The sequence below is a fragment of the Penicillium atrosanguineum genome (assembly GCF_028827265.1).
Source record: "Penicillium atrosanguineum strain IBT 20685 chromosome Unknown utg000005l_segment0_segment0, whole genome shotgun sequence".
Lineage (NCBI taxonomy): Eukaryota > Fungi > Ascomycota > Eurotiomycetes > Eurotiales > Aspergillaceae > Penicillium > Penicillium atrosanguineum.
The window spans coordinates 289954-314823 of record NW_026623137.1 but is presented as its reverse complement, the minus strand read 5'-3'; the positions used below and the strand labels follow the sequence as shown (position 1 = coordinate 314823).

General features: G+C 51.0%; 14 protein-coding genes across 14 annotated transcripts; 7 read left to right on the top strand and 7 right to left on the bottom strand.

Moving 5' to 3' along the window:
• Positions 1-263: 263 nt before the first annotated feature.
• On the bottom strand, positions 264-1661 carry N7443_006348 (uncharacterized protein; the record flags this gene model as incomplete). Its single annotated transcript, XM_056886404.1, has 2 exons — positions 264-581; positions 1533-1661. The coding sequence occupies 2 exons, from the start codon at positions 1659-1661 to the stop codon at positions 264-266; spliced, it is 447 nt and encodes a 148-aa protein (XP_056740053.1).
• A 102-nt stretch (positions 1662-1763) lies between these two features.
• N7443_006347 (uncharacterized protein) lies at positions 1764-2201 on the bottom strand (the record flags this gene model as incomplete). The annotated part of the gene is made up of 1 exon (XM_056886403.1): positions 1764-2201. The coding sequence occupies one exon, from the start codon at positions 2199-2201 to the stop codon at positions 1764-1766; it is 438 nt and encodes a 145-aa protein (XP_056740052.1).
• Positions 2202-2900: 699 nt separating this feature from the next.
• Positions 2901-4165, top strand: N7443_006346 (uncharacterized protein; the record flags this gene model as incomplete). The annotated part of the gene is given in 2 exon segments (XM_056886402.1): positions 2901-3078; positions 3096-4165. 2 exon segments carry the CDS (start codon positions 2901-2903, stop codon positions 4163-4165), a joined length of 1248 nt encoding a protein of 415 aa, XP_056740051.1.
• A 309-nt stretch (positions 4166-4474) lies between these two features.
• On the bottom strand, positions 4475-5765 carry N7443_006345 (uncharacterized protein; the record flags this gene model as incomplete). The annotated part of the gene is made up of 2 exons (XM_056886401.1): positions 4475-5460; positions 5510-5765. 2 exons carry the CDS (start codon positions 5763-5765, stop codon positions 4475-4477), a joined length of 1242 nt encoding a protein of 413 aa, XP_056740050.1.
• Positions 5766-6791: 1026 nt separating this feature from the next.
• On the bottom strand, positions 6792-8773 carry N7443_006344 (WASP family protein; the record flags this gene model as incomplete). The annotated part of the gene is made up of 2 exons (XM_056886400.1): positions 6792-8498; positions 8564-8773. The coding sequence occupies 2 exons, from the start codon at positions 8771-8773 to the stop codon at positions 6792-6794; spliced, it is 1917 nt and encodes a 638-aa protein (XP_056740049.1).
• Positions 8774-9639: 866 nt separating this feature from the next.
• N7443_006343 (uncharacterized protein) lies at positions 9640-9920 on the top strand (the record flags this gene model as incomplete). Its single annotated transcript, XM_056886399.1, has 2 exons — positions 9640-9781; positions 9835-9920. The coding sequence occupies 2 exons, from the start codon at positions 9640-9642 to the stop codon at positions 9918-9920; spliced, it is 228 nt and encodes a 75-aa protein (XP_056740048.1).
• A 298-nt stretch (positions 9921-10218) lies between these two features.
• N7443_006342 (ssDNA endodeoxyribonuclease RAD1) lies at positions 10219-13497 on the top strand (the record flags this gene model as incomplete). The annotated part of the gene is made up of 8 exons (XM_056886398.1): positions 10219-10266; positions 10326-10503; positions 10563-10650; positions 10702-10772; positions 10823-10874; positions 10928-11404; positions 11461-12532; positions 12583-13497. The coding sequence occupies 8 exons, from the start codon at positions 10219-10221 to the stop codon at positions 13495-13497; spliced, it is 2901 nt and encodes a 966-aa protein (XP_056740047.1).
• A 301-nt stretch (positions 13498-13798) lies between these two features.
• Positions 13799-16007, top strand: N7443_006341 (uncharacterized protein; the record flags this gene model as incomplete). The annotated part of the gene is made up of 5 exons (XM_056886397.1): positions 13799-13919; positions 13966-14100; positions 14160-14414; positions 14465-15447; positions 15507-16007. The coding sequence occupies 5 exons, from the start codon at positions 13799-13801 to the stop codon at positions 16005-16007; spliced, it is 1995 nt and encodes a 664-aa protein (XP_056740046.1).
• Positions 16008-16134: 127 nt separating this feature from the next.
• Positions 16135-16680, bottom strand: N7443_006340 (GNAT family N-acetyltransferase; the record flags this gene model as incomplete). The annotated part of the gene is made up of 2 exons (XM_056886396.1): positions 16135-16328; positions 16398-16680. 2 exons carry the CDS (start codon positions 16678-16680, stop codon positions 16135-16137), a joined length of 477 nt encoding a protein of 158 aa, XP_056740045.1.
• Positions 16681-17630: 950 nt separating this feature from the next.
• On the bottom strand, positions 17631-18266 carry N7443_006339 (translation initiation complex factor eIF1A; the record flags this gene model as incomplete). Its single annotated transcript, XM_056886395.1, has 2 exons — positions 17631-18059; positions 18246-18266. 2 exons carry the CDS (start codon positions 18264-18266, stop codon positions 17631-17633), a joined length of 450 nt encoding a protein of 149 aa, XP_056740044.1.
• Positions 18267-18831: 565 nt separating this feature from the next.
• On the top strand, positions 18832-19326 carry N7443_006338 (uncharacterized protein; the record flags this gene model as incomplete). Its single annotated transcript, XM_056886394.1, has 1 exon — positions 18832-19326. One exon carries the CDS (start codon positions 18832-18834, stop codon positions 19324-19326), a length of 495 nt encoding a protein of 164 aa, XP_056740043.1.
• A 342-nt stretch (positions 19327-19668) lies between these two features.
• N7443_006337 (putative chitin biosynthesis protein (Chs5)) lies at positions 19669-21027 on the top strand (the record flags this gene model as incomplete). The annotated part of the gene is made up of 2 exons (XM_056886393.1): positions 19669-19740; positions 19846-21027. 2 exons carry the CDS (start codon positions 19669-19671, stop codon positions 21025-21027), a joined length of 1254 nt encoding a protein of 417 aa, XP_056740042.1.
• A 410-nt stretch (positions 21028-21437) lies between these two features.
• Positions 21438-22795, bottom strand: N7443_006336 (putative aspartate transaminase; the record flags this gene model as incomplete). Its single annotated transcript, XM_056886392.1, has 3 exons — positions 21438-21502; positions 21555-21660; positions 21716-22795. 3 exons carry the CDS (start codon positions 22793-22795, stop codon positions 21438-21440), a joined length of 1251 nt encoding a protein of 416 aa, XP_056740041.1.
• An 839-nt stretch (positions 22796-23634) lies between these two features.
• On the top strand, positions 23635-24857 carry N7443_006335 (alpha/beta hydrolase; the record flags this gene model as incomplete). Its single annotated transcript, XM_056886391.1, has 3 exons — positions 23635-24171; positions 24228-24545; positions 24597-24857. 3 exons carry the CDS (start codon positions 23635-23637, stop codon positions 24855-24857), a joined length of 1116 nt encoding a protein of 371 aa, XP_056740040.1.
• Between the last annotated feature and the right edge of the window lie 13 nt (positions 24858-24870).

The window sequence follows — 24870 nt, the reverse complement described above, 5'->3', positions numbered from 1 at the left end:
TCGAAACGGCACTCGCAATCCTGCCGGCGGCAAGGAAGACTGGGAAGTTCCACGGACAAATTGCCCCGACGACACCAAGTGGATAATATTTCGTAGTCACTTTGACCTCTTCATCATCTTGCGTGGTATATTCCGGTAGGTCAAGCGTCGCTGTTTTGCCGTTAGTCAAAGCCACTGAAAGCTGGATTTTAGATCTCGCATCTCATACAAATTCCCATGAGCCATTCACAAGCTGCATCGATCTCGCTTTCCGCTAATTCTTCCTAGACGGCTGCAATCAATTGGATGCTCGATTTCCAGGTGTTGAATTTCTCGCCACCTACTGGCTGACCTGTCTCCTTGGAGATAATAGGAACCCAAATATCCTTCTGCGCCCCGAGGGCATCGGAAAAATCGTTGACTCTTCTCCGTCGTTCTTCCACGCTTGTGTGCTGCCATGTCTGGAAAGCGAGACTTGCCGCTTTCACAGCCTCTTCAAGGTCTTCCTCGGTCGCTATAGGAGCAGGCCAGAGTTTTTCCTCTGTGAATGGGTTGATGCCATGGTAGTTTTCGGTGCCACCTTTCAATTGGCCACCAATCACCTGTACGGAGCTGTTAGTTTAAACTATTGAAAATGTCTAGTTTCTTAGTCTATCAATTGCTCACGTTTTTGTAAACCTCAAAATCCAGTTCAACCATTGTGGCAAAGTCGGTATGGACCACTTGAAAAGCTTCTCAAGGGTTGCAAAATGTGGGGGAAAGGCTTGTTCTCAATGTCTAGGAAAGTAGTACTTGGCAGCGATCATTTTATAGTTCTGTTAGGACACTGCCGCGGCTCCTTGCGAATCGCAATTAGTAATGTGAAAACGCCACAAACTTTCATATTAAAATATAATACGAGGTTGTTTCCCGGTCACTCAACCGGATCATAACTGTTAGTCACTTACGTTGGGGGCTGAACTTTGGGGTCCGCACTCATGCGTATAGACATATTCGAGACATCATCGTCAAGCCTGGAATTACCCGCTCAATGTTATCATGTATGTTCAAGTCCGTAGGCTGGAACTAAAAGCTCAGAATCGTAGAAGCAGAATGAACTGGTAGTGGCCTGCAATTAGGCAATCACAATAGGCCCGTAATTACGCAATTTGATACCCGATGCAATAGTCCTTCAAGACTCGTTGTTAACGATTCTCTCAACCAGCAACTGTTATACAACGACTATATCCCTGTTGAAGCATTATTGTGTATCTCCTTTACGCAGCTACAATCTATGGACAGTTTTCTGTGCGTTAAATGTGCGTTGAATCCGCGTCTTGAGAATTATATCACCAGTCCGGGGCGATCCAATAATTTATCCAGACGACGGTATCTGCATCTCGGATCTGATCGATTTCTCCTTCCACTCCATTTATACCCACTGTCCATACACCGCTTTCAAGAAACTCTGTCCATCGGTCAAAGAGCGTCTCTAATCCTTGTTCCCCCGGCTCATCCCCAAACGGATGGAAAATGCCATGTTGAAAGAGCTCTGGAGCTGCAAAGAGCAAGACCGGTGGGATATTCTTGCCCCAATTCTCGTCGCGAGGAATGGTGGTAAACTTCTGACGCTCCGCAAAAGCTGCCTTGTTATGTAGAACTTCTAGACCTGGAGCGATCAACTCGAACCGCGGAGTCTTCATTCTTGTTAATAGTGAGCGAATAAAGCAACCCTTAGGCGCGGAGGCTGCGTCAAGATCTATAACGAGAAATAAAGGTGTATTCTGAGAGAGAGGCAGGATTGACTAGGGGGTCATCCGAGATTCGATTGCCGCTGAGTAGCGATCCATAGCAGCAACGGTGTTGTCGACTTGAGCAGGGCGGTAGGGATGACAGAACCATATTCCAATCTCCGATCTGTACATTGCCACGTGGTCGAAATCTTCATCTCCCCATGGACCAGCAGTAATTTTGCCAATATGAAACATATATATCCAGTTGGTTAGAATAGTCTCCAACGGGAACCACATATTCTCATGATCCTCGACAGGTTCTACGCTGTCCAGATTTTCAAGGGTCATGGGGAATGCGGCGCGGTAGAGCTTCTGGCCATAGACAACGCCAAGACAATGTGAGCCCAGCTCTGGGACTGTATCATAGATCACAACAAATCGATCCCTCCTCTGAAGGTCGTTGTCTTCACGGATGAAAGTTTCAAGGACAAAACTTTCATCGCAGAACATTATCGATATACCATTTAACCAGTAGAAGAAACCTGGCTCGCCAAGGAGTGGGAGGGTTGTTATATCATATCCAAAAATGAATTCAACGATACGTCAAGACGCTGGCGGACGGAATCTGTATCTTCATCCCAAAAACGCAAGGGCTGGCAGGCTAGTGCATCAAGGTCAGGTGTGTCTCGTCCGTTGCGGGCCATCCAGCCATACGCGACGAAATAATTATGTAGTCTCGCACAGCACTCATAGTCGAGGGAATTACGTATCATTGTGCGCCGGGTTTTCGGCAGAGACCAGAGCTTCCTTGATATCGAGAATTTGTTGTGGAGTGGTGTTCATGACGACTGGCGTTTTTGTCGAGGGACAAGTTGGAGGGTAGCGAAAATAAAGCCACTTTAGGGCCAAGGGCAGCACGCTATAAATTTTTTCCAAGACACCCCGCCACCTAGATCACTCCTCATAATAATGAGACAGGGAACTCAATGTTGAAGATTGGAAACGGCGATCGCTGACGTCGTTTTAAGCCTCATGTTTACTACCGTTTATCACGTGATTTCCCACGATTTCAGATCCACCATGGATGGAATTTCAACGATCATATCAATTGATCTCACATCGGTTCGAATTGCCCGCGGAATATAGTTCAACGGCGGAACTCTTCTTCCCGTGGCCTGTGCTCGTTTATTTGACCGACCACCAGCCACCATGGCCCCTCCACCCGCCAATGATCCCAAGCGCGTCGCTAGCATCATGCTGTCGTGGCACTCGTGCGACCTCGTCTCATGCACCACCTTACAGACTCTGTGGGCAGGCTACGGACACATATGTGCCATCACTGCAAGAGCTACGACTGATGGCGCAGCGAAGTACCTCAGCCAACTTTGTGGGGGGAATTGGGAGCTGCGGGGTCCACATATCCTCTCATCTTGAAGCTCATCTCACCCCCAAGGAAAAGCTCTGGTGGCCATGATGAGGGCCACCTGCGTAAGATGCTGAGCTACGAGGTGGAGCAGTGCTTTTATAGTGATGTGGTCCCGCTGCTAGGCGACGAGATTGGTGTTGCAAAATGCCTTGCTTCGACACGCAACATGGACGGCCAGCCAGGCGCGGACGAAATTGAAGGTCTGATGGCCACTATCATGGTCGATCTTCGCTCCAAATTCCCAGTTGCGGGCGAAAAGAGGAGTGTGCTAAGCCGCACACAAGTGCATGGGACTCTGGACTGGCTGGCCAGTTTTCACAGTCGCTCATGGGGCCTGCTGCCAGACAGCCTTGATGAATATGTCTTGCCACCCCTTGAAGAATATAATAGAAGACAAAGCCCAGGCAAGGATGTTGGGAGTGGGCTGTGGCTCAATGGAGGATATACGTACCTTGCAACCCGACGAAAAGAGTACGCTTCTCTAGCCCAGGACACATACTCAGAGTGGTCAGAAGCGATGTGTATGCCATTAGAAGGCTCGTCTTTATCCGTCACCGAGATGGCTGCATTATTTTTGACTCCCTGTGGAAGGCCGATCGAGTCGTACATTCATGGTGACGTTAAGTCCGAGAATCTCTTCACGACAACTACTGGAGATAAAGTCGCCTTCTTTGATTTTCAGTATGTCGGGCTAGGATTTGGAGTTTGCGATCTTGCGAAATTGTTTACGTGCTCAGTCCCTTTCCATATGCTTGCAGAGTCCAACGAATCTTTGCCCAAGCAGTTGGCGATGCGTGAACCTGAGAGACAACTGCTCGAGCGGTACCGCAACAGTCTCCTCCAGAATAAAGACTCGCATCTGTATGATTGGGAAACATTTAAACGACACTGGGAGACGGCACTGGTCGACTGGTGTAGATTCCAGGCCTCGTGGGGATTTTGGGGAAACACAGAGTGGCTCGAAGCCCGTGTGAGATCAATCTTGGGCGACCAGAAGTGGAGAGACTGGCTCCAACAAAATACCAGCAGTCGGGACGGTTTCCGGTGAAATGTTATCAGCAGGGTTCTACCACATGGTCTTGACTCTTCGCCATAAATCCTGATAGATTTCCACCCTGATGCATGATTATACGAACGTTACTTCCGTAATTGATAAAATCAAACCATGGCAATGCATTTTGTATTCAACACTTCACTCGACCAGAGAGGAGTTTATCCAAAGCCATGGTCACCAACACCCATTCTTTACAACCTCTAGCTATGCCAAACAACCTCATGAAAACAAAACTCACATAACGCGCTTGGGGTATACGCAGAAAGATAAACAGATTAGTTGCAAGCAATCAAACAATAGCTCCTAAGTAGACTCCTTGGGCTCCTTGGGCTCCGGGTTGTTGCCCTCGGTCTTGTGCTTGATGTCATAATCGGTCGGCAACTCGGGGTTGGCCCTCGTGATGGCCTCACCCGAATCCATTTCATACACTTCATCCGTGTCTCTTTCTTGCATGCCGGCTACACGAAGGGCACCCTGGTCGGGAATATCGCCTTGGAACTCGGGGTATTTGTGAGGCGCGTAGTTGCCCTCCATTTCGGCCGGTGTTTGCATCCCCCAGGCTGAAGGCGTTTGACCTCCGGGAATAGCCCGGTATCCATCTCCTGCTCCGTCAACTGCGGCATTCTGTTGACGTTGCTTCTTGCTCCGGCGCAGCCAAAAGAAAATTGCGCCTACAACGGTTGCGGTGCCGACGACGCCTCCAACAACACCACCTGCAATGGCACCTGTGTTTGACGAAGAGGACGGTTGGGATGATGATGATGATGATGCCGTGCTGGTCGTTTCGGTAAGGCCGGTGGCAGATTCGGTTTGAGTGCCCGTGCTAGTAGCGGTGGCCGAGGCAGAAGATACTCCCGTGTTCTTTGGCGCGGCTGTGCTGCCGTATCTCGAGGACCAAGAAGAGGTATAAGAGCTGAGGAATTCATCTGCAACCGTCCACAAAAGAACACTCGTCAAAGTTTCTGTGGATGCAGTCATGGTCAAAGGTGATGCGGTTGTGTATATGGAGGAAATGTCGGCAGTTGCACCGCAGCCAAATTCCTGGACTCCGAGATCGGGGTAGGTGTATGAGATGCAGGCTGGCGCTGACGAATCTGTGCAGTACATTCCGAAGGCATCGAAGGTCTTAGTGAGGGACGGGGTGGCTGACACTTTAGACGAGTCGTAGCAGAAAGTTTCAAAAGCACAGTTCTTGCTTTGACAACATCCTACCATGCCGGGGAATGCATCGTTGCTGTCGGTAGTTGTATGAAACACGCAGGTGAAGTCTTCGGCGCATTGAATACCCGCTAATCAAGTTGTTAGAGAAAAGCTGCATTGGGAAAAAAGTATACGGACCATTCGAATCGCCATTCCAGTAACCACAGACATTTGCCGATGCTTGCATATAACCGGTCTGCGTATAGGCCCACGTGGAATCGCGCCGCTGCAATAATGGACTGTTTATATCCAGTCCCGGAGTTGTCTCCGGTCTGGCTGGATTATACAATTGCCCTTGAGGTCCATCGGTTGGCACAGGAGCCTTGAAGGCGATAGCTTGTGCCAATTGCATGAACGGAAGGGCCAACAGCCCGGCAGATCGGAGGGTCGGCATGGTGATTTTGGCGTAAAAACATCACGAGTGAGGCTCGGGGTATTGCATAATAAAAAGGAGGATTTGGCCCCCACTGTGGCTCATCCTTTCTAGACTCCGCAAGACTGCATCTGCATTCGAATCATCAACACCGACCTGATCTTTTTCCTATTTCGGTTTCACGGGTCAGATTGAGTTTCGCTGTTCTTTGACCCTTTTTGCCCTGTTACTCAGCCCTGTTACTCGAAGATGGCGGAAAAGGACATACCCATTTTCTTAAGTGCATCTTCACTGCACTAGAAGACCCCTCTATAGCCCTTCAGTGCTCATCATGTGATATGTAAAAGCAGAGTTAAGCCTCAGAATTTGAGGCAGTGGGCAACTAGCGCGGTGAGGGCCGGACTTTGTCCGAGCACTCGAGCCATGCAAAGCCCCGAAGCTCGAGCCCGGCAGGCCCAATGCGCCAGCGCCATAATTAGCACCAGGGTTCTAGCTAACGGTCAATCAACGAGCGGATATCTTCATATTTTCGCCCCTTAGTCATGTACAAAATCAAAAATAAAGAAAACAACATACATGAGGCCTATCTAATTGTTTGCTCCCATTTATTCCTAGTGACAGTGATAGGAAGGGAACACTTTTGCCTTGCGGAGATCAATTTGCAGACTACCAGAAATATCGTTTGAATCTCTATTATTCACATGGTTTCTACGGTAATTCTACAGAAACTGAAGATTAAAGGAGCAAATTGGCACTCCGTGGTTATGCTACGCTTGTACAGAATTCCTTCCACTGCAACTTCGATCGAGGGTATATACACGGTATCATATTCTCTGCTCTCGAACAATCAAAGACTTTTTGGCCAAACGATGCACCAAACTGAAAAACAATGTTCAAATACACGCAAAACATGCCCGTATAGACCAGGTATTACGAAGAGATAGCCGTCCCTATAAAGAGATTGCATTTACCAATCGTCGTCATCCGACTTCTCGTCATCTAGAAGTCGCGTTAGTTCTTTTTATCATCGTATCAGGAGTATGATCATCACTTACCGCTTCCGCTGACTTTCTGTTTTCTTTTCTTCAAAGCATCCTGGAGTGCACCAGCCAATCCACCCTGTGGCGCACCTCCTGAACTAGACGCCGCAGCAGCCGACTCTTGGGCACCTCCAGGGACCATAGCACTACTGCGGTCTTTCTTGTCGGAGTCCCTGACTTTGCGCAAACCTCCTCCACCCTGGCCGCCAGAGGCACGAATGGCAGCCATGAGGCCGCCTCGTCCATCTTCGCCCACTGCTGGCAATGGAGGAGGAGGAGGTGCTCCAGAACCCCCAGACGGAGGCGGCGGTGGGGGACCACCAGGTGCACCAGCACCAGGAGGTGGCGGCGGTGGCGGAACCGACGCTGCGGGCCGACCAGGTGGTGGAGGAGGTGGGGGTCCTCCAGGGACAGCAGAACCGGGTGCCGGAGGCGGAGGAGGTAGTGAAGGGCCACGGCCCGGTGGAAGCGGAGGCGGAGGTGCTGCGGGTGCCCCGGTACCCGGTGGAGGGGGGGGGGAGGCAGGTCCTCTGGGAGGCGGAGGAGGTGCTGCTGCGATAGGGCTTGGCACGGGCCGGGGAGCTGGTGGTGGTGGGGATGCAGGTCCTCTCACGGGTGGGGGAGGTGGTGGACCAGGTGGAAGATTTGCATTTGAGACCTTGGGGGGTAGTTGCGGTGGTTGGACTGCCGGGCTGCCTGCACGAGGGGGCGGTGGTGGAGGACCTGGAGCAACTGGGCTGCGACTGGGGGGCGCAGGGGGCGCTGAGGCCTTGCGATCCCCCGCAAAAGGCGGAGGTACTCCAAATCGAGTCGGACTAGGCTGTGATTCCTCCATTGGAGTCTTTGGAGGACGTGGAGGTGGAGGGGGACCCGGTACAGCACTTGAGACGGCTCGTGGGCGCCTCGGGTGTGCTGGGCCGGCCGGCTCAGCGAACTTGCCGGCATCTGCAATCGGAGGAGGTGCAGCAAACCGTCGAACAGGCGGAGACGGTTCGCGAGGCGGAGGTGATGCCGGCTCCTCCGTGTCGGCGCGACCTTTGCGAGCAGGGGGTGGAGGTGGAGGGCCGCGTCGACCGGAGCTACCTGTGCCCTGGGGACTGATTGTATTTATCTTGGGTGCGGCGGCGGGAGGTGGTGGTGGAGCAGCTCTTCCAGTTGGGGTTGCATTCTCGGCTGCTTCGTTAGCTTGCTTTCCAGCAATCCATGACTTGATAAAGTCGGCATGCTCCGCCATTTGGTCTGCTGTGATACCCATTTGCTGGAGCTCGTCGAATAGGCCCTTTTGCGAGGGATCATTTATATCAAAGGGCAGGTCTGCCTTGGCCGCTGAAGCGCTCGGGATGTGAACGGGAGGAGCTGCGACTGGTAATGACGGCGCAGCAGCAGGAGGTGGTGGTGCAGCAGTAGCTGGAGCAGCATGGCTCGAGCGATGCAACAAGCTACCAAAGATAGATCGGCTGGGGCCTTTGCCATTGGCAATAGGCGCAGGGCCCTGCCCTCGACCTGAGGCAAAGGGAGTCTTGGTGGTCTCTTTGCTCGCGTGCTTCTCACGCTCCTGTATCTTCTTAATAAATGTCTTGGCCTCCTTCTCGTCGGCGAAGGACAGACCGGCGGGGCAGTCCTCGAGCTCGAATGTATGGAAGAAAGTGCGGTCTTGGTTATAGTGGAAGTTGTCAAAGAGTTCCTGGTCCCAGATTACGCCCTTTCCACTGGGCTGTCAAAAACCACAATGTTGTCAGCACTGGTCACCTCTTATTTCCGGGGATTTTGAGCACTCACCGAAACATCGACTATTTTGAGCCAGAATGTTCTTCCGACAAGGTCGTTGCAGATCACTGCTGCTCCTTGCACGCCTGTATATGTCCATTTCTGGGGATCTGGGTAGGCAACGTAGAGTCGCGCGACAGCTACAGCCAGGATCTTGTTGGCGGGTTTTGGGACATTTCGCTTAACGGTTTCCTTATCCGCATCGGTAAGGATCGAGGGCATGTCGAATTAACGTAAGCCCGGAGTTGCCGGTGAGGATTGGTATTGGAGGGGTGTGATGCGTTAGGTCGGTCGAAGGCGCATGGCCGGGCGGAGCGGTTGGGGGAGAGCGGGTCTAGTGTACCGTCTAGGACGAGGGCGGGAGATAAGCGGAGTCGGTCAGATGATGAGAACGTCTACCTTCAGATCGACGTCGGAAAGAGATAGATCTTGGGTGATTGGAAAGGAGCCGACCGGCGGTTGCCTTAGAAGGAGACGGTTTGGCGGGGGCAAAGTACACGGCGGTGACTTGGCGTTGCTGCTCGCTGCTGTGAAGGCACGTGGTATCTCCGATGTACTCGTGTACTATGCAAGGAGCCTCAGTTCTCCCACCATGAAGAGTTGAATTGTATAATATAACTATCGCTGAATTCAGCTGTCTTTGGTTCCTTCTAGAAACAAATAATTGGGCCGTGAACCTCGAGCACAGACACTTATAAGGCAAAAACGCTATGAGCACCATGTCACGTTAAAGAGCCCCATCTACTCTTGACGGCAGTATAAACAGAGGCATGAGATGAACGGCTAGCTCCAGATATGTCCAACGTAGAATCTATCGAACTCTACTTCCATCAGTGCTAGAAGTGCTTCAGAAGTTCGATCTATTTTAGGCATCCCTTTTTACACTTTCACGATGCGTGTGTGTTACCAACTCCCAGCGGCCGCCGACGTCATTCTGCCTAGGATCTATATAACTGGCATTTCTTGTCCCAGGACTCTTTCCCCTCATTACTTATCTTGCATACTCTTGACCCTTACATGTTCTACATGAACCACTGAATAAATTTTTGCTTGTCTCAAGAAGTCTCTCAACTTTCATCTATTCCAATATGCCTATCCTTCCTGATCCTTCCAATTTCCCATCTGCCTCGAAGAAAGGAGATGAGCCAACGAAAAATCGCGACGAAGGCGAACAGCGACAGAAAGCATCGGCTGCTGATCATACCTCCAAGGGACCTCAAATCCCAGATGGTGGGTCAATGCCTAGCTGGTTAATAGCTGTGAAGATGCTAACGCCCTGTTAGAGATGCCACCCAAGGCTTCGAAGGAAGAGATTGAAGCTAGGAAGAAAGAGCTGAACAAAGCCAAAGATCTGGATCTCGAGAAATGAGACAATGGATTTGAGTGCTGATATATGGATAATTTCCCCAGCTGTACTTTAAATGAAATACTACGACATACATGCCTTTCTCCGCCGTAATTATTGAGAAGCCATACAAAAATTTTGTATTGGCCTTATTTTAACTGATCTCTTGCAGTCTGGACATCGCTGGATTCACATCTCTACTCCCGGAATATGTTGTAGTTAGTAGATGGTCGTCGGTCCATTGCATCATAGACACGTGACTTCGCGACGGCTTTCGCCCGTCTGACCCTGCAGTCCTTCAACGCGTCAAGAAGGGCTCCTCATGCCTCCGGAACGAACCAATGTACCGGTGAAGCTGTCGCTGCCGCTGGTAAGTATTCATATCGCTCGCGATAGCCCAGACTATGCGTTGACCACCTCCATCTACAGCAATATCAGCAGCACATCTTCACCGAACTACGCACGGAGGATGAGCTGGTTGTCCTCGCTCGCGGGCTAGGACTGCTGCACCTCATAACAAACCTTCTTCACTTCTACGATGCAGCCGGAAATAACTTGGTGTTGGTGGTTGGTGCGGATGAACGGGAGAATGAATGGATCGGAGAGGGTACGCCGGCAGGACCCCGGACCCCTGCATTAACATGCGCTGACACTGTGGACGAACAGCACTGGCTGAGCATTATGCGACAAGTAAGTCCCCGCTTGCCAGGGGGCTCAAGGTGATCAACACGGAGAAGGCCACAGTGTCTATGCGGTGGGTTTCGGCTCTGTTGATTCAGCTGCACATTCGCTGATTATAAATAAGGGAACGAATATATGCCGAAGGCGGTATTCTGAGTGTGACATCCAGAATTCTCGTCGTGGACTTGCTATCGAGTATGTCAGAAGTTCTAGGACAATCTGAGAGTGGCTAATTCATTCGCTAGAGCTCCTTGATCCTGAGAAGGTCTCGGGCATGATCATCTTGCACGCTGATAAGTACGATCTATGTCTTTCCCAGACATTTGGAGCCAGCTAACAATATTATGTAGAGTGATAGCAACATCTCTTGAAGCTTTCATCGTCCGCATCTATCGGCAAGCAAACAAGCGCGGCTTTCTCAAAGCTTTCTCAGATTCACCTGAACCTTTGACCACTGGATTTGCACCGTTGGCTAATGTTCTCCGAAACTTGTTCTTGCCTAAGGCTTCATTATGGCCTAGATTCGAAGTTTCAGTCGCCGAATCTTTGGAAGGCCACCGTAAGGCAGAAGTTATCGAGTTGGAGGTGCCAATGAGTGGTAAAATGCGAGAGGTTCAGAATGCTGTTCTTGAATGTGTGGAGATTAGCATTGCGGAGCTCCGGAAGGCTAACACTGGTCTCGATATGGAGGAGTGGACCCTGGACAGCGCATTGCACAGAAACTTCGATATTTCGATCAGAAGACAACTGGATCCTATCTGGCACCGCGTAAGCTTTAGGACCCGGCAAATCGTCAGTGACTTGACAGATCTTCGAGGAATTCTCCAGTACGTCAACCCGTTTGTTCTGTTTATCACTGGAGCCTCACTAATACTACTGCAAGTGCTTTGCTCACATACGATGCCGTGTCCTTCGTGAAATATCTCGACACGATTGTGGCAGCTCATTCGCCGCCCCCTGGCTCCAACAAGCATAACTACTCACCCTGGCTCTTCCTGGACGCTGCTCATGTTCTTTTCCAAACAGCAAAGGCACGAGTGTACGAAGGCAAGCTCAACGATGATTTGTCACGTCCCTCTTCATCACTTAACTTTGCTACCGATCTGCAGCCGACCCTTGAGCCTCTTCCAAAGTGGAACGTGGTAGCAGAAGTCCTTGGTGAGATCGAGCAAGATGCTTATCTCAACCCGACCGCCCCTGATGAATCAAACAGTACGATCTTGATAATGTGCAGCGACCAGCGGACTTGCCGCCAGCTTCGCGAGTATATAAGTACCATGCATGCCAAAGTTGCACAATCAATACGAAAGGACGATGAAGATGAGGAAGGCTCTTCTGCAGAAGTTATGATGCGTCGTCGACTGCGGGACTACCTCAACTGGAAGAGATCCCTCTCAAACGTGAACAAAAATCTCTCCGATGATGACAGGTCAGGTCGGCCAGCGGGTTCAGCAACACCCCAGCCTCAAGGCCGGCCTCCCCCGAACAAGCGCCGCCGCGTACGTGGCGGCGGTGCAGTCAATTCTGCCGCTGGGCGTGTACCTAACAGCAGTGTGCAGACTGAGGTCGAGCTGCCGGGCCAGGTCGTGAGCCTACTCAACGAAATTCAGCCCACTGAGGCCGAAGAAACACAGAAGGAAGAAATCATGATTGATAATCTCGAAGACATGGAAAACTTTTACGAACTTTACGACATGAATGACCTTGTCATGATCCATCCATACGACGGCGATATGGACGATCACATACTGGAAGAAGTTCGACCGCGATACATTATCATGTACGAACCAGATGCGGCTTTTATTCGCAGGGTGGAGGTCTACCGCAGTTCTCACATGGGGCGGAATGTGAAAGTCTACTTCATCTACTATGGTGGGTCTGTTGAGGAGCAACGATATTTGAGTGCCGTTCGTCGAGAGAAAGACTCATTCACGAAACTCATTAAGGAAAAGGGGGTAAGTTCAATGCTCTACCGTCGAAGACATCTTATTGACATTATCTACAGAACATGGCGGTTACTTTGACTCATGATAAGAAAGCCGAAGATCCACAAGAACAGTTCCTTCGCACAGTCAACACTCGTATTGCTGGCGGAGGGCGATTGGCAGCCACAGCGGCTCCCCCGCGAGTAGTCGTTGATGTACGAGAGTTCCGAAGCGCCCTTCCATCACTTTTGCATGGAAACAATATGGTCGTAATCCCCTGTCAACTCACGGTAGGCGATTACATTCTCACACCAGAGATTTGTGTAGAGCGCAAGTCTATTCGTGATCTGATTTCATCCCTCCGCAACGGTCGCCTCTACAACCAGGCCGAGACTATGCTTCAGCACTACAAGAATCCTCTACTTTTGATTGAATTCGATCAAAACAAGTCTTTTACATTCGATGCATTCGCGTCCGCTACGGGCCCAACTTCCTTCCTGATGGAGCAAGGCTTCTCATCTTCAGGCCAAGCCACCAGCACGAGCAGCAGTTCAATGGCGAATTCCTCAAATCCAAAATCCGCGCAGCATATGCTGGTGCTTCTCATCCTCGCTTTTCCACGGCTCAGGATCATCTGGTCCTCATCACCCTATCAGACTGCGGAGATCTTTGCGGAGCTGAAGAAAAATGCTGCAGAACCAGACCCCCTGCGTGCCGTGCAAATCGGGTTGGATATTCAGTTAACTGATGCCGCCAACCCTGGGGATGTCATGGCTGCTGCTGGAATCGAGCATCGAACCTTCAATCTTCTCCCACAAGATATGCTCCGGGCCGTGCCCGGTGTGACGCCACATGCTCTTGAGCGACTGATTCTGGAGACTGAGAATCTCAACGATATCGCCAATATGGAGATCGATCAGCTGGATCCGATTGTCGGCAAAGAAGCCGCCCGCAAGATCTTCAAGTTTTTCCGAAAAAGCGTCTTCGACGATTAAGGATCTTCATAGTTTAACTAAGTTACATCCATAGAGCCCGGTAGCTAAGGCAACCAAATTCATAGTTCACGATATAAAAGCACATAAAGTGAATATCTCGATTGTTCGACTCGTAGCATTCCTTTGAAAACACCACGCGAAAACAAAGATCCCGAGACAGACTGAAGATTTTAACCGCAACTGCGACACATCTTGGCGCAGATCGGCCAAAATAGTAACAAACAAGGGTCCACAAGGCCCCTGAGAGTGGAACCTCCCCATAACTTATCGTCACTTCGCACCAAATGTCTTCAGCATCACAATGCATTTTAAGACGCCCTTATTGATTCCGCTGGCTGCGGTTACTGGGGCCATACAAGTTCGTGATGTCGAGCCATGCGCACAGATCACCAATCTGGTCTCGGATGTCAATCAGAGCCAAGGTGCGTCCACAGCCGGCTGATCGGAGAATGCAGCTAACGGTCGCAGTCGGCGCTAAAGTTCCCCACGATTTGGCGTCTCAATGTCTAATGTCAATGCCGTTTGACTCTGGGCGTGCGGTGACTTTCCTTGCTCAAGTTCGCAGAATCCTTGAGTTCCAGTCGACTGTTGATGTTTTGAAACGTATGGATTCGACATGTCGATCCCCTTTTTGCTAGCATGAAACTAACGTCAATCAATAGAGCCTCCTTCTGGCTATCAAATGCGATCTACGGACCTGCTTCGAGGGATTGACACGATTCAGGACAAAGTCAACAGCAATGGCTATTCGAGTCAATTCGAAATGGACCTGGAGGTTTCACATCTCATCAAGTCTGCATATGACGGACATCTGAGCTTCCAACTATGCTCGCAGTCCATCTTCAGTTATGAGCTTGACATGCCGCTGGTGTCTATTTCGACAGACGGACTTTCGCTACCACAGGTGTACACTCTGAGTACGTTTCCACAACTACGCTTCACTGCTCCAATGCTTATTTGTTTCCAGGCGATGCACAGCTTCGGCAAAATGGCGCCAATAACGTGTCACCCCTGGAAACTATCAACGGCACTGCTGTGGCCGAATACCTCGAATCATACGCCTCCCTCCAAAGTCTACAAGACCGCGATGCGCAGTATAACCGAGTGTTCCCGTCATTAGCCCGCAGCGTCACCAATACTCCGACCAACGCAAATGGCATCTGGTATACCACAAGTGACTGGACTGACGGCTCGCGATTGGACCTCAAGTATAGTAATGGGACAACTCAGACGGTGGAGAGAACAGCTACACCGTCAGAGAGATACTTCTCTTACCAAAATGGCACCGAGCTATACACCGTCAATTGCCTTCCCCAGAGCTTGCCAACCGCTTCCAGCTCCTCTTCGGGTGCCGAGGAGGCCTCCGTGGTCACTGGGCTCCCAGATACCGAATGGCGCAACTCAGATAACTCCATTGCGGGATATTTTTCCAACCTCACCGGCCTCGAAGACACAGGAATCATGTTCCTCCCTACCTTCTCATCTAGCTCCCAGCAGACCGCGCAAATCGCCACTGATTTCTTGAAAAATGCCACCGCGGCGGGTAAGAAGAACATTCTGATCGATGTTGCCGCGAATCCGGGTGGGTACATGTCCCTTGGCATCGACATGTTCCGAATCTTCTTTCCTGATGCTTTCCCCTATACCGCGACGCGGTACCGAGCGCACGAGGCTGCGAAGTACCTCACCAAGGCGTACTCTCGAGACGCCAAGCTGGACTCAAGTAACGTCTTTGCTTATAGACAGATGGTTCAGCCGAATCAAAGAGCTGGGTTTAGCTCCTGGCAAGACCTTTATGGTCCCCACGAAATTCTGGACAGCCCCTCTTCAAGCTTGATGGCTAACTTTAACTACACCGCGACATCAACTAATATCTACCCCATTAATGGTTATGGGCCTGCTCCGTTGAATCCTAGTCGCAGTTTGTTCGCAGCGGAGAACATTACCATCGTAAGCCCTTCGATTGTTGGGTTTGGCTATATGAGCAGATATCTAACATTCTCATCTAGATCACTGATGGCGACTGCGTCTCAACCTGCGCCTTCTTCGTCAAACTCATGAAACGCCAAGGCGTTCGCACCATTACGTTCGGCGGTCGCCCCAGCCAAGCACCCATGCAAGGCGTTGGCGGCGTAAAGGGCGGCCAGTCTCTGGGCATCAATTACATTAACGGCTACATCACACAAGCGAACCAGTTGATTCAGAAGTCAGCCAATACCTCAACGCCTCTTCTTACATCTACCGAGTGGAAGAAGTTCAACGAGTCCAGCCCCAGTTTGGCACCGTCATTCGCATGGAGTGGTAGCGTCAATTTACGCAATGAGTACGATCCCAATGATGATCAGACTCCGTTGCAGTTTGTCTACGAGGCTGCAGAGTGCCGGCTGTTTTATACACTCGAAAACTATCTACAGCGTGAGACTGTCTGGCAGGCAGCTGCGAAGTCGATGTTTGGGAATGGGGGTTGTGTGGAGGGGTCGACAGGTGGAGAAGGGAGTTTGGATTCTTAATGTGGTTCAACTTTTCTGTATCTATTAAGCCAGCGCAACACAAAGTAGCGTAAATAGAAATCCATTGCGCGACAACCTAGCGACCGCGAAGGTTATCGGGTTAGATCAATAGCATATCGGAGCGATTCTATTCCAGACTCATTCGGTACTGAACAAATGATCCATCGGCCATCGTATCATAGAGTCGACGTGCAGTCACATTGTCCTTTTTCGTCAGCCACTGGAGGCGGAAGCATCCCATTTCCTTAGATGCATCGGCGACAGCCTGAATCATCCTGCGGCCTTGGCCTTTTCCTCTTAGCGACGGGTCGACGAAGAGATCTATATCATGTTAGTCACACAGTCTTGAGACAAGGACTCAAATCAGATCGCATGTCAAAGAGAGCATACCATTCAAAAGCATAATGTTCTTCTCGCTCCACGGAGTCTGCTGGGGGAAGAAATGCGCAATCGCAATCATCTTGCCATCGTTTGAGTCGCCCGCTTGCTGCTGTCTCATCACCAAGGCGTACAAGTCCGACTCAGAGTCTAGAATTCGTTCAAAGGTCCTCCTGTACTGATCTTCGGGGATTGAAGTCTCATAGAAGTTGATGTATGCTCTGAAGAGGGTGGACCATTCGTCAAAGTCATTGCTTTTGAGCTTCGTGATCTTGAACTCCTCGGATGAAGTCATTGTTGAGAAGTATGACTTCAGATGCGGCTTCGCTGCAGAGTCGGTGTGGATAGGATCTATTGGAATACCTCCTTGGGTTCGGCTTGATTGAATGTCACGCGAGATGAGAATTTTTGGGATAGTATCTTTCTACTTGAGAAGGATTTCTTTGACTCAAATTTATACTTCTAGGCTGACTGTAAGGCGTGGAAGATAATCAACCTGGCTCTATTCCTACTCCACAATCGGGCTGTCTGACTGGTCGTTGAAGCCGAGCCGGACGCCGAGATTCGCGCTAACTCGTACTGGATCTCAACAAGACATCTCACACGATGCTCGTTCATAGATTTGTCTATCGCGTCACCAATTGATTAACAGGATATCTAAAGGAATAATTTATGGTAAAGTACTTTTATTCTCATGGCCTTGTTCATAACTCTATGAAAGGAATGGAAGGAAAGCAAGGCTAGGCAGAGGACATAGCATGCAATGCAATGCAAGGAAACAGCCACACAGGTTCATCATGCGTGTTGCAACCACTTTTCTCTGTAGCACGACTCCGGGCAATTGAAAGAGACGCATATGGGAATGCAAGAAGTGTGACCGACTCCAAAATACCATACCCGCCATCATCCAATCCCGAAAGCCTTTTTTGTCGAGTGCTTCGTACCCTGGTAGATTGTCGTAGCCGCCGTGTGGGGAGAGGTGCCCTTGGTCTCATTCAGGGCCGAGGAAGACCAATGTCGTGGACTGGTTGAAAGGTGCTCGTGCTGTTCGATCGAAAACAAGAGAAAAATGACCAAAGACGGAATTTACATTCCGAGTTTGATCAAGAGCATCATAGCCACGGTACTGGGCCAATCTCAGCAGTGTATGAGGGGTTGGCGGTACATAGGGAGTACCACGAAAGGAATTTTTCTTGGCACTATTGCAGGGCAGAGTATCGAGCTCTGTGAGTTGTAAGGGTGACCTTAGAGGTCGTCGACATCGATTTCCTTCTCGTCCTCGCTCTCGCGGTCCTCGTCGAACTCGACGTTGTCCTCGAGACCGTCGTTGGCGTAGGTATCGGTCTCGTTAATCTTGGCGTGCTCGGGCAGCTCACCGTAGGCCTTCAGGGAACGGGCCTCGTCGGAGGTGTACTTCATGATAACGTCGCCCTTCTCGTCCTGGTAATCACGGAGCGAGAGAAGAATGATGTCACCCTGGTTGATCCAGACCTTCTTGCGCATCTTGCCTCGGATGTGAGCCAGACGCTTCTCGCCATCGAAGCAGAGAGCCTCGAGACGACCGTTGCCCAGCATCTTCACGACCTGAGCGTATTCCTGGCCCTCCTCCTTGAAGATGAGCTCACGCTTCTCGTTGTCGTTCTCGTTCTTGCCACGACGACGGTTCTTACCGCCCTGTTTTCAAAATGTCAGATTTTGTACGTCATTTGTGCGGTGTGCAAAGATAGGGAAATCCAAGTGTGTCCCTTTGCCATTTCAATCCAAACACAAGGAGAGACCTCGGAATGTCGACAACTCATGGGTGGATGGCGGCGGGGCGACACATTCCAAGGAGAGGGATTGAATGTTTTGCGCACTTACCTTTCCCTTGTTCTTGGGCATAGTGGCGGGGTGTGACCTTCACTGGACTCAAGTCTCGCTAAGTGTAGGTACGTGATGTTTCTCCTCAAAAAAAGAGAGAAAGAAAAAAAAAATGGGTAAGTCCCCGGGTGTCTTGGTAGAAGGAAGAGCGAAGTGGGGGATCAGAGGCTGTGTCATTCAAATCTGCACTGACCTAATCAGGCACAAAGCGGCATTGTGTGGCAATTTCGTGCCTGATTAGTGAGGCTGCCACCGCCCGGTTTGGGTCGGCAGAAAAAGAGGACGCGATGAAGATCGGGAGATGAAACTGAGCTTCAGCAGCTGTCGAGGTGCAGAGCTGCCACTGCATCATTGGAAACTACGGTATACAATTTTCCTTCACTTCTTCCCTCACGATCTCTAAGTCCGTCGCTCTGGCAGATGAGCACGCGACCCCCATCGATCATCCTGAGCATATAAACTCCGCAGCTCTCACAATATCCTCGACAAACCCTCTCTATAACTCGCTATGGTTCCGATTTGTTTCTCCTATCCCAATATTTGTTACTTCCGTTCGGCGCTCCTCTGCCACCGTTAAGACCACGCCATGAAGTTGACCGCTTCAACTAAGAATTTGAGCTTGTTATACAGTTCCAAACATGTTATTCCTCCGATTGCCGCACGCTACATGGGATCCCCAGTCCATCCGATTGCCCCGAAGATCGCACACAGCTGGAAGGGTCGAGACCGTGATACGCTATGGTGGAGAGTATCTGTGTCCCACATCACGCAGCTCAAGCGAGTGGTTCGCTCTTTATGCGCTCGACAGGCACGCCTCGCGTTCGAGCTAGCCTTGAAAGAAAAAGGCTTTGATCGTTTAGGGAGACCACTCCCCTCGTCCTACTCATGGCTTCCACGGGATCCTCTCACCGGCTCGGTGGATCTCATCATCCGCCCGTCATTCGTCAAGCAGAGCTTCGAGACGGTCCAACACGATGCACGCTTGGTCTTGGAGGGCTTGTTAAAACAACGCGCAATGCATAACCAGATTGCATATCCATATCCGAGATCCGAAGCTCCTCCTGGAATGGAAAGGGCTTGACATGTACAACCTTCTTCTGTACTATATAATGATTCTCTACCTGTACATTATGGAGGACCAGCATTGCACGGCGTTTTTGTGGCGGAGACTATCCTACGTCTAGTGTTTGCACCTCTACTTGGAACTAGAAATGTATATTATTCTCACGGTTATCACACTCTCACTTTAAAAAGTAGAAGACGTTCTTTGTTGGAGTAGATATAGAATGTACCTTCAGTTCCCGCCTCAAGCCTCGCTAAGTGCCGATCTGGCGGAATCAACACCCGTACTCCGTACTCCGTACCTGACAACCACTTCCCCATCAACATCTACCACTGTACCCCCACTCAAAATCCCTCCACCATGCTGGTCTCCTTGACTGTCGGCAAGGTAGACGCCGGTGTCGCCGTGCTCCTGACCCAGGATAACCGCCTCGTAAGCTTCAACCCCCTGCCTGAAACCCAAACATGGGGAATCGTGGCCTGCGACCGTTGCGCCAGATCCCCAGTACCAATGACATGCTGACTGAGATGGATACAGATCGAATTCCCCTCCGTTCTCCTCCCTAACAACATCTCCTCCGGCAGCATCGTCGACATCACCGTTGCGCGCAACCATGCCGCTGAGACCGCCAACGCATCTGCCTTCCAGTCCCTCCAGAAGCGCATCTTGAATACCTACGGAGTCAAGACCCCGTCGCCGCCTATTCTTCGCCTGCGCAATGCTACCCAGACTTCTCTGGTCCTCGAGTGGGACCCAATCGACCTGGCAACTGCATCCCTGAAATCACTCTCCCTCTACCGTAATGGCTCCAAGGCGGGCTCGATACCCCGTCCTCTGGAGACGCGCAGTACCAAGATTTCCGGCCTGGCGATTCACTCTGAATACACTTTCCACCTGGTATTGCGCACAACGGCTGGTACGTACCAGTCCGAGAAGCTGACGTGTCGGACACACAAAATGACGGACCTGTCCGGTATTACTGTTACACCTGGAGTTCTCGATCCGCAGCGCAAGGAGGCTTTGGGTGTTGCTTTGGAACGCATTGGCGGCAAGTTGATCGACTCGGTTCGGATTGATACTACACACTTTGTTTGCACCGAGGGTCGGGGCTCGCTGTGGGAGAAGGCCGTTGAGATGAATATTCCGGTCGTCGTTCCGGAGTGGGTGGACGCTTGCGAGTCTGAGGGCACGATTGTCGGTGTGCGCGGTTACTATCTCGGTGCAGACCCCAAGGCCCGCCATCTCAGCACGATTCACGGCTCTTCCCACCAAAGAACTACCTCCACAATGTCCACGGCAACACTCGCCAACCAGAGCCGGCCTAGTGAACAACCTCAGTCTCCTCCTCGGCAGAGCCAGATTCTCGAAGAGCCGCCTCTGACGCCTTTCCCTGGGGATGAGACCAGCGCCCAACCGCAAGCACAGACAGAAGAAGTTGATTCGGAAGATGAAGACGAGGTGCCCCCTCCGCCGCCACCTAAGGACGAGACCGATGCGGAAGAGGAACCTGCTCAGACGAACGGCCATACGGAACCCGCGCCTGAGCCAGAAGAGAAGGCCGAGGAACCGGAAGACGAACCAGAGAGCAAGAGAGAGGAACTAAAAGAGACTACACTCCCTCAACACATGCCTGAAGGAGGCTCCGCACAATCAGATGACCAAAGCGCCAAGAGCAAAGGCAAAGAGGGAGAAAGCGACTTTAACGAAGTCCCTCTCTAGTAGCTTTTGATCTATCAAATTTCAGCATATCGACCATTGCGCCATCTTCTATCGAGCGGTCCGGCGCGCTGACGACTATATCCAGTACAGTTTCACGTCCACCGAGTTCGGTGCTCTTCTACAGGCAGGGGTTTGGGTTATGAATTGCAACGCTCGCCGCCTTGCTGCTTTTTGTACAGTAGATAGCTTTCTTAATGCACTGGATTTTTCAATACGCTTCCGAGATTCCCCATAATTTATCCAAATATGAGTGGTATGTAGCGAGGTCAAGCCCCAGGCTGTCATTCTCTATGAAGTCTATCATCAACAGTCGTTAAAAGGTCAAATATTCCGCCTAATGTAAATCGAAAATGCCGAAAAAGTCAAGCTTATATGCAGACTGCAGCCTGATCTATGTCCAATGTATGTACTTAAAGCACGTTGCGAATAACGTCATCAATGGCCTGCGCCACGTAATTGACGTTCTTCTCGCTCACTGTACACTGTGTCAGTATAGTGCTCCGGGGTTATAGATTCGGGTTACTTACAGCCGCTGATGGAGGCCCGGCCGGACTTGAGTAGGTAAATGTGGTACTTGTCCTTGAGAGCGTAGACCTGCTTGGGGGTAAGGCCAGTGTAGGAGAACATGCCGTTCTGTAAATTTGATTAGCAGTGTATTAACAGTATTAAACAACGAAATCAAGCTCACCTGCTCAATAATGTGCTCCCAGGTGCCAGGAGTCTGAAGGCGAACCAACTCATCATACAAAGCTTGGCGCATAGACTTGATGCGCGAACTCATAACTTCCAAATCCTGGTGCCAATCGGCAACCAGCTCCGGGCTGTTCATAATCTTCTTAACGATACTGCATCCGATACGCGGGCCCATGGAGAACTCGCCGCGGATCAAGTGGCAGAGGTTGTTGACGACAACATCACGGATGGATGTAGACTTGCGGTTAAGAACGTAGTGGTAGGCACCAACGCGCTGGCCGTACAGCCCAAAATTCTTGGAGAAACTCTGAGCAACACACATTTCCATATCGGGCTTGGTGTTGAAGAAGTAGCGAACCGCCCAGGCGTCTTCCTCGACCGAACCGGAGGCGAAGCCCTGGTAGGCTGAGTCGAAGAATGGGAAAAGCTTCTTGCGCTCGCAGAGGTCTGCGATAGCGATCCATTGCTCCTTGTTCGGGTCCAGACCGGTAGGGTTGTGTGCGCAGGCGTGCAGAAGGACGGCGTCGCCTTCCTGGGCCTCGGACTCGAGGGTCGACATCATGCCCTCGAAGTCGAAGGACCGGGTTGCGGCGTGGTAGTAGGGGTATGTCTTGCGGGGAACGCCGGCCAGCTCCCAAATGGTCATGTGGTTCGCCCACGAGGGGTTGGACAGCCAGACAGTGCGAGGCTTGTAGTGATGGGCCAGGAAGAGGGCGCCCAGATGGTTGGCACCGGTGCCAGCGACGGTCTGAACAGAGGCAACACGGGCCTTGGCCTCCTCGTCCTTGCCCTCGCCCTCGAAGCCAAACATCAGGTCCCGCGCAATCTTCAGGAACGGAACGTCGCCCTCAATGGCAGTGTATTCGTGGCGCATGAGGTCGTTGTCCTTCTCGAGTTCCTTCTCGGCCTTCTGGACAACCGGGAGCGGCCACGGCTTGCCATCATCTGTGCGGTAGACGCCAACGCCGAGGCTGACTTTCTGGGGGAAGGTATCGGCGAAGTAGGCACCGTTCAAGGCGAAGATCTCGTCCGGCGGGACGGGAGCCACATTAAGACGAGTAGGAACCGATTCCATGGTGAATTATATCGGCGCAATGAAAGATTCGAATCGTTCAGTCAATTCCCTTGGGGAGGGAATCGGAGGAAATTGCGAGTATGTAACAAAATCGGAGTCGGTCAACGCTGAGTCAACCGATATCGCCGTCCTCTTTTTTTTTGCCCCGCGGGAAGTTCCGCTTAATGCCGGTTCCCCAGCTCTTTCTTGCTTTCGACATGCCATTTCGCTTTTGGGTTGTCACAAGATCAATTGTACCGCCAATAGCCTTGGTGAATGGACTGGGTAGGTGAGAAATTTTGAAGAGTTCGACCCCAGGTCTTGGTCCTGGGGCCAGTAAACCTAAAACTTCAGAGTAGAACGTCATCGGAGGCCGGCTGACTGGCTCTTTTCATGATGGGAAGATAGCCTGGCCACGTTATCCTCTTCTGATCTAGATCATGAGACCTTTTTTGAGTCTTTGCTGTGCAAACATGATGCAAAAGAATAAGTTGATGCGTGTCAAAGTTCCAACCTGGAAAGGCGTAGATCTAAAGCGGCGGGAAATATATAGATGCCAGGACTGACGACCCCACGTCCCATCTTTCAGAGAGAAAGTCTAGAGAATGCGACTATTAAACCCAGTCAATGCTGACAGGCTCCGCATGAGTATTTGGATACTGCTGTTGTATCGAAAGGAATAGAAATTGAGAAAGGTAATCGAGATCAACAACCCCGCTTTGCGTGACGGTGAGGAGTACCCAATCAGTCTTATAAACATGGCCCAAGCCCGATCCTTCCTCATGGTTTCTTACACGTGTGCGATTGGAACAACCTTGAAGCACTTTCATATGCCCATAAGCTCAGTAGTTCCAATCAAAATGGCCCACCAAAAGTGCGATCATGGTGATTCTGCCTTGCACGCGTTTCGTGCCCAGGAAATCCAACAACCGCTCCATAATAGCATACCAGCGGAGCTTCTGCCCCGATTTGACCCCGTTTACGTCGAGTACTACAACAAGTACAATGTTGGACGTCTGCATACTCACGAAGTGCCGATAGAGGACTATCGTCAGGATCCGGCAAGGTACACGGTCTTCTACGGTAGTGAACCAGGGCCCAATGTCTTTCGCCTTACGGAACAGCAGTGTCCTGTTAAAGGAGGAGAGATCACTATCCGCATTTTCGAGCCAGCATTAAAAAACGACGATCAGGGTCAGCCTCTGAAGAGAGCAGCCTATGTCAATTTCCACGGCGGCGGATGGGTGTTTGGTGGGCTCAACACCGACCATGATTACTGCAAAAGACTTGTCCACGCTCTTGATGGAGAAATGGTTGTTTTCGATGTCGATTACCGACTGTCGCCCGAGCATCGTTTTCCTATTCCCGTAGATGACTGCTGGACAGCTTTCAATTGGGTATGCATTTGAAGGCCTGTCAGAGGATTACAGTATAACTGACCGGGTCCATCTAGATCCGCTCCCAGAAAGCAGAAGAATTCAATATCGATCCAGACCGATTCGCCGTGGGCGGACCATCAGCTGGAGGCCATCTCGCTGCCGTTGTCAGTCATCTCTGTCGTGACGCGCAGATACCTCTACGCCTACAGGTCTTGAGTGTGCCAGTGTGTGACCTGCACGGTGCCTTTACCCCAGATGGCAAGTTTGACCGCGAGAGTTGTCCCTACGATTCATATCGAGAGATGGAGTTTACTCCGGCACTTCCTATGGCTCGTATGGCATACTTCCATAAGCACTTTCTGGGAGTGCCCCGACCAGCAGCCTCAGAAGAGGTAAGTGGTGGAAACTGTTGGCATATTGAAACGCTAAGCTGACTGCTTCAGGACTGGAAAATATCACCGATGCTCGCCCCCAATTTCCAGGACTTGGCCCCTGCGTTGATCTCAACGGCAGAGCTGGATCCTCTCCGCGACGAGGGAGAAGTCTATGCGGCCAAGCTCGAAGCGGCAGGAAATGTTGTGGAGCTGTATCGATATGAGGGCACACCACATACTTTCCCATCCTTGGAGGGAATCCTGCATAGTGGGCGACTGCATAGGGAGAGAGTGGTCGAAGCGTTGAAGCGCGAGTTGCTCCAGGGATGAATGTATAAGAGCG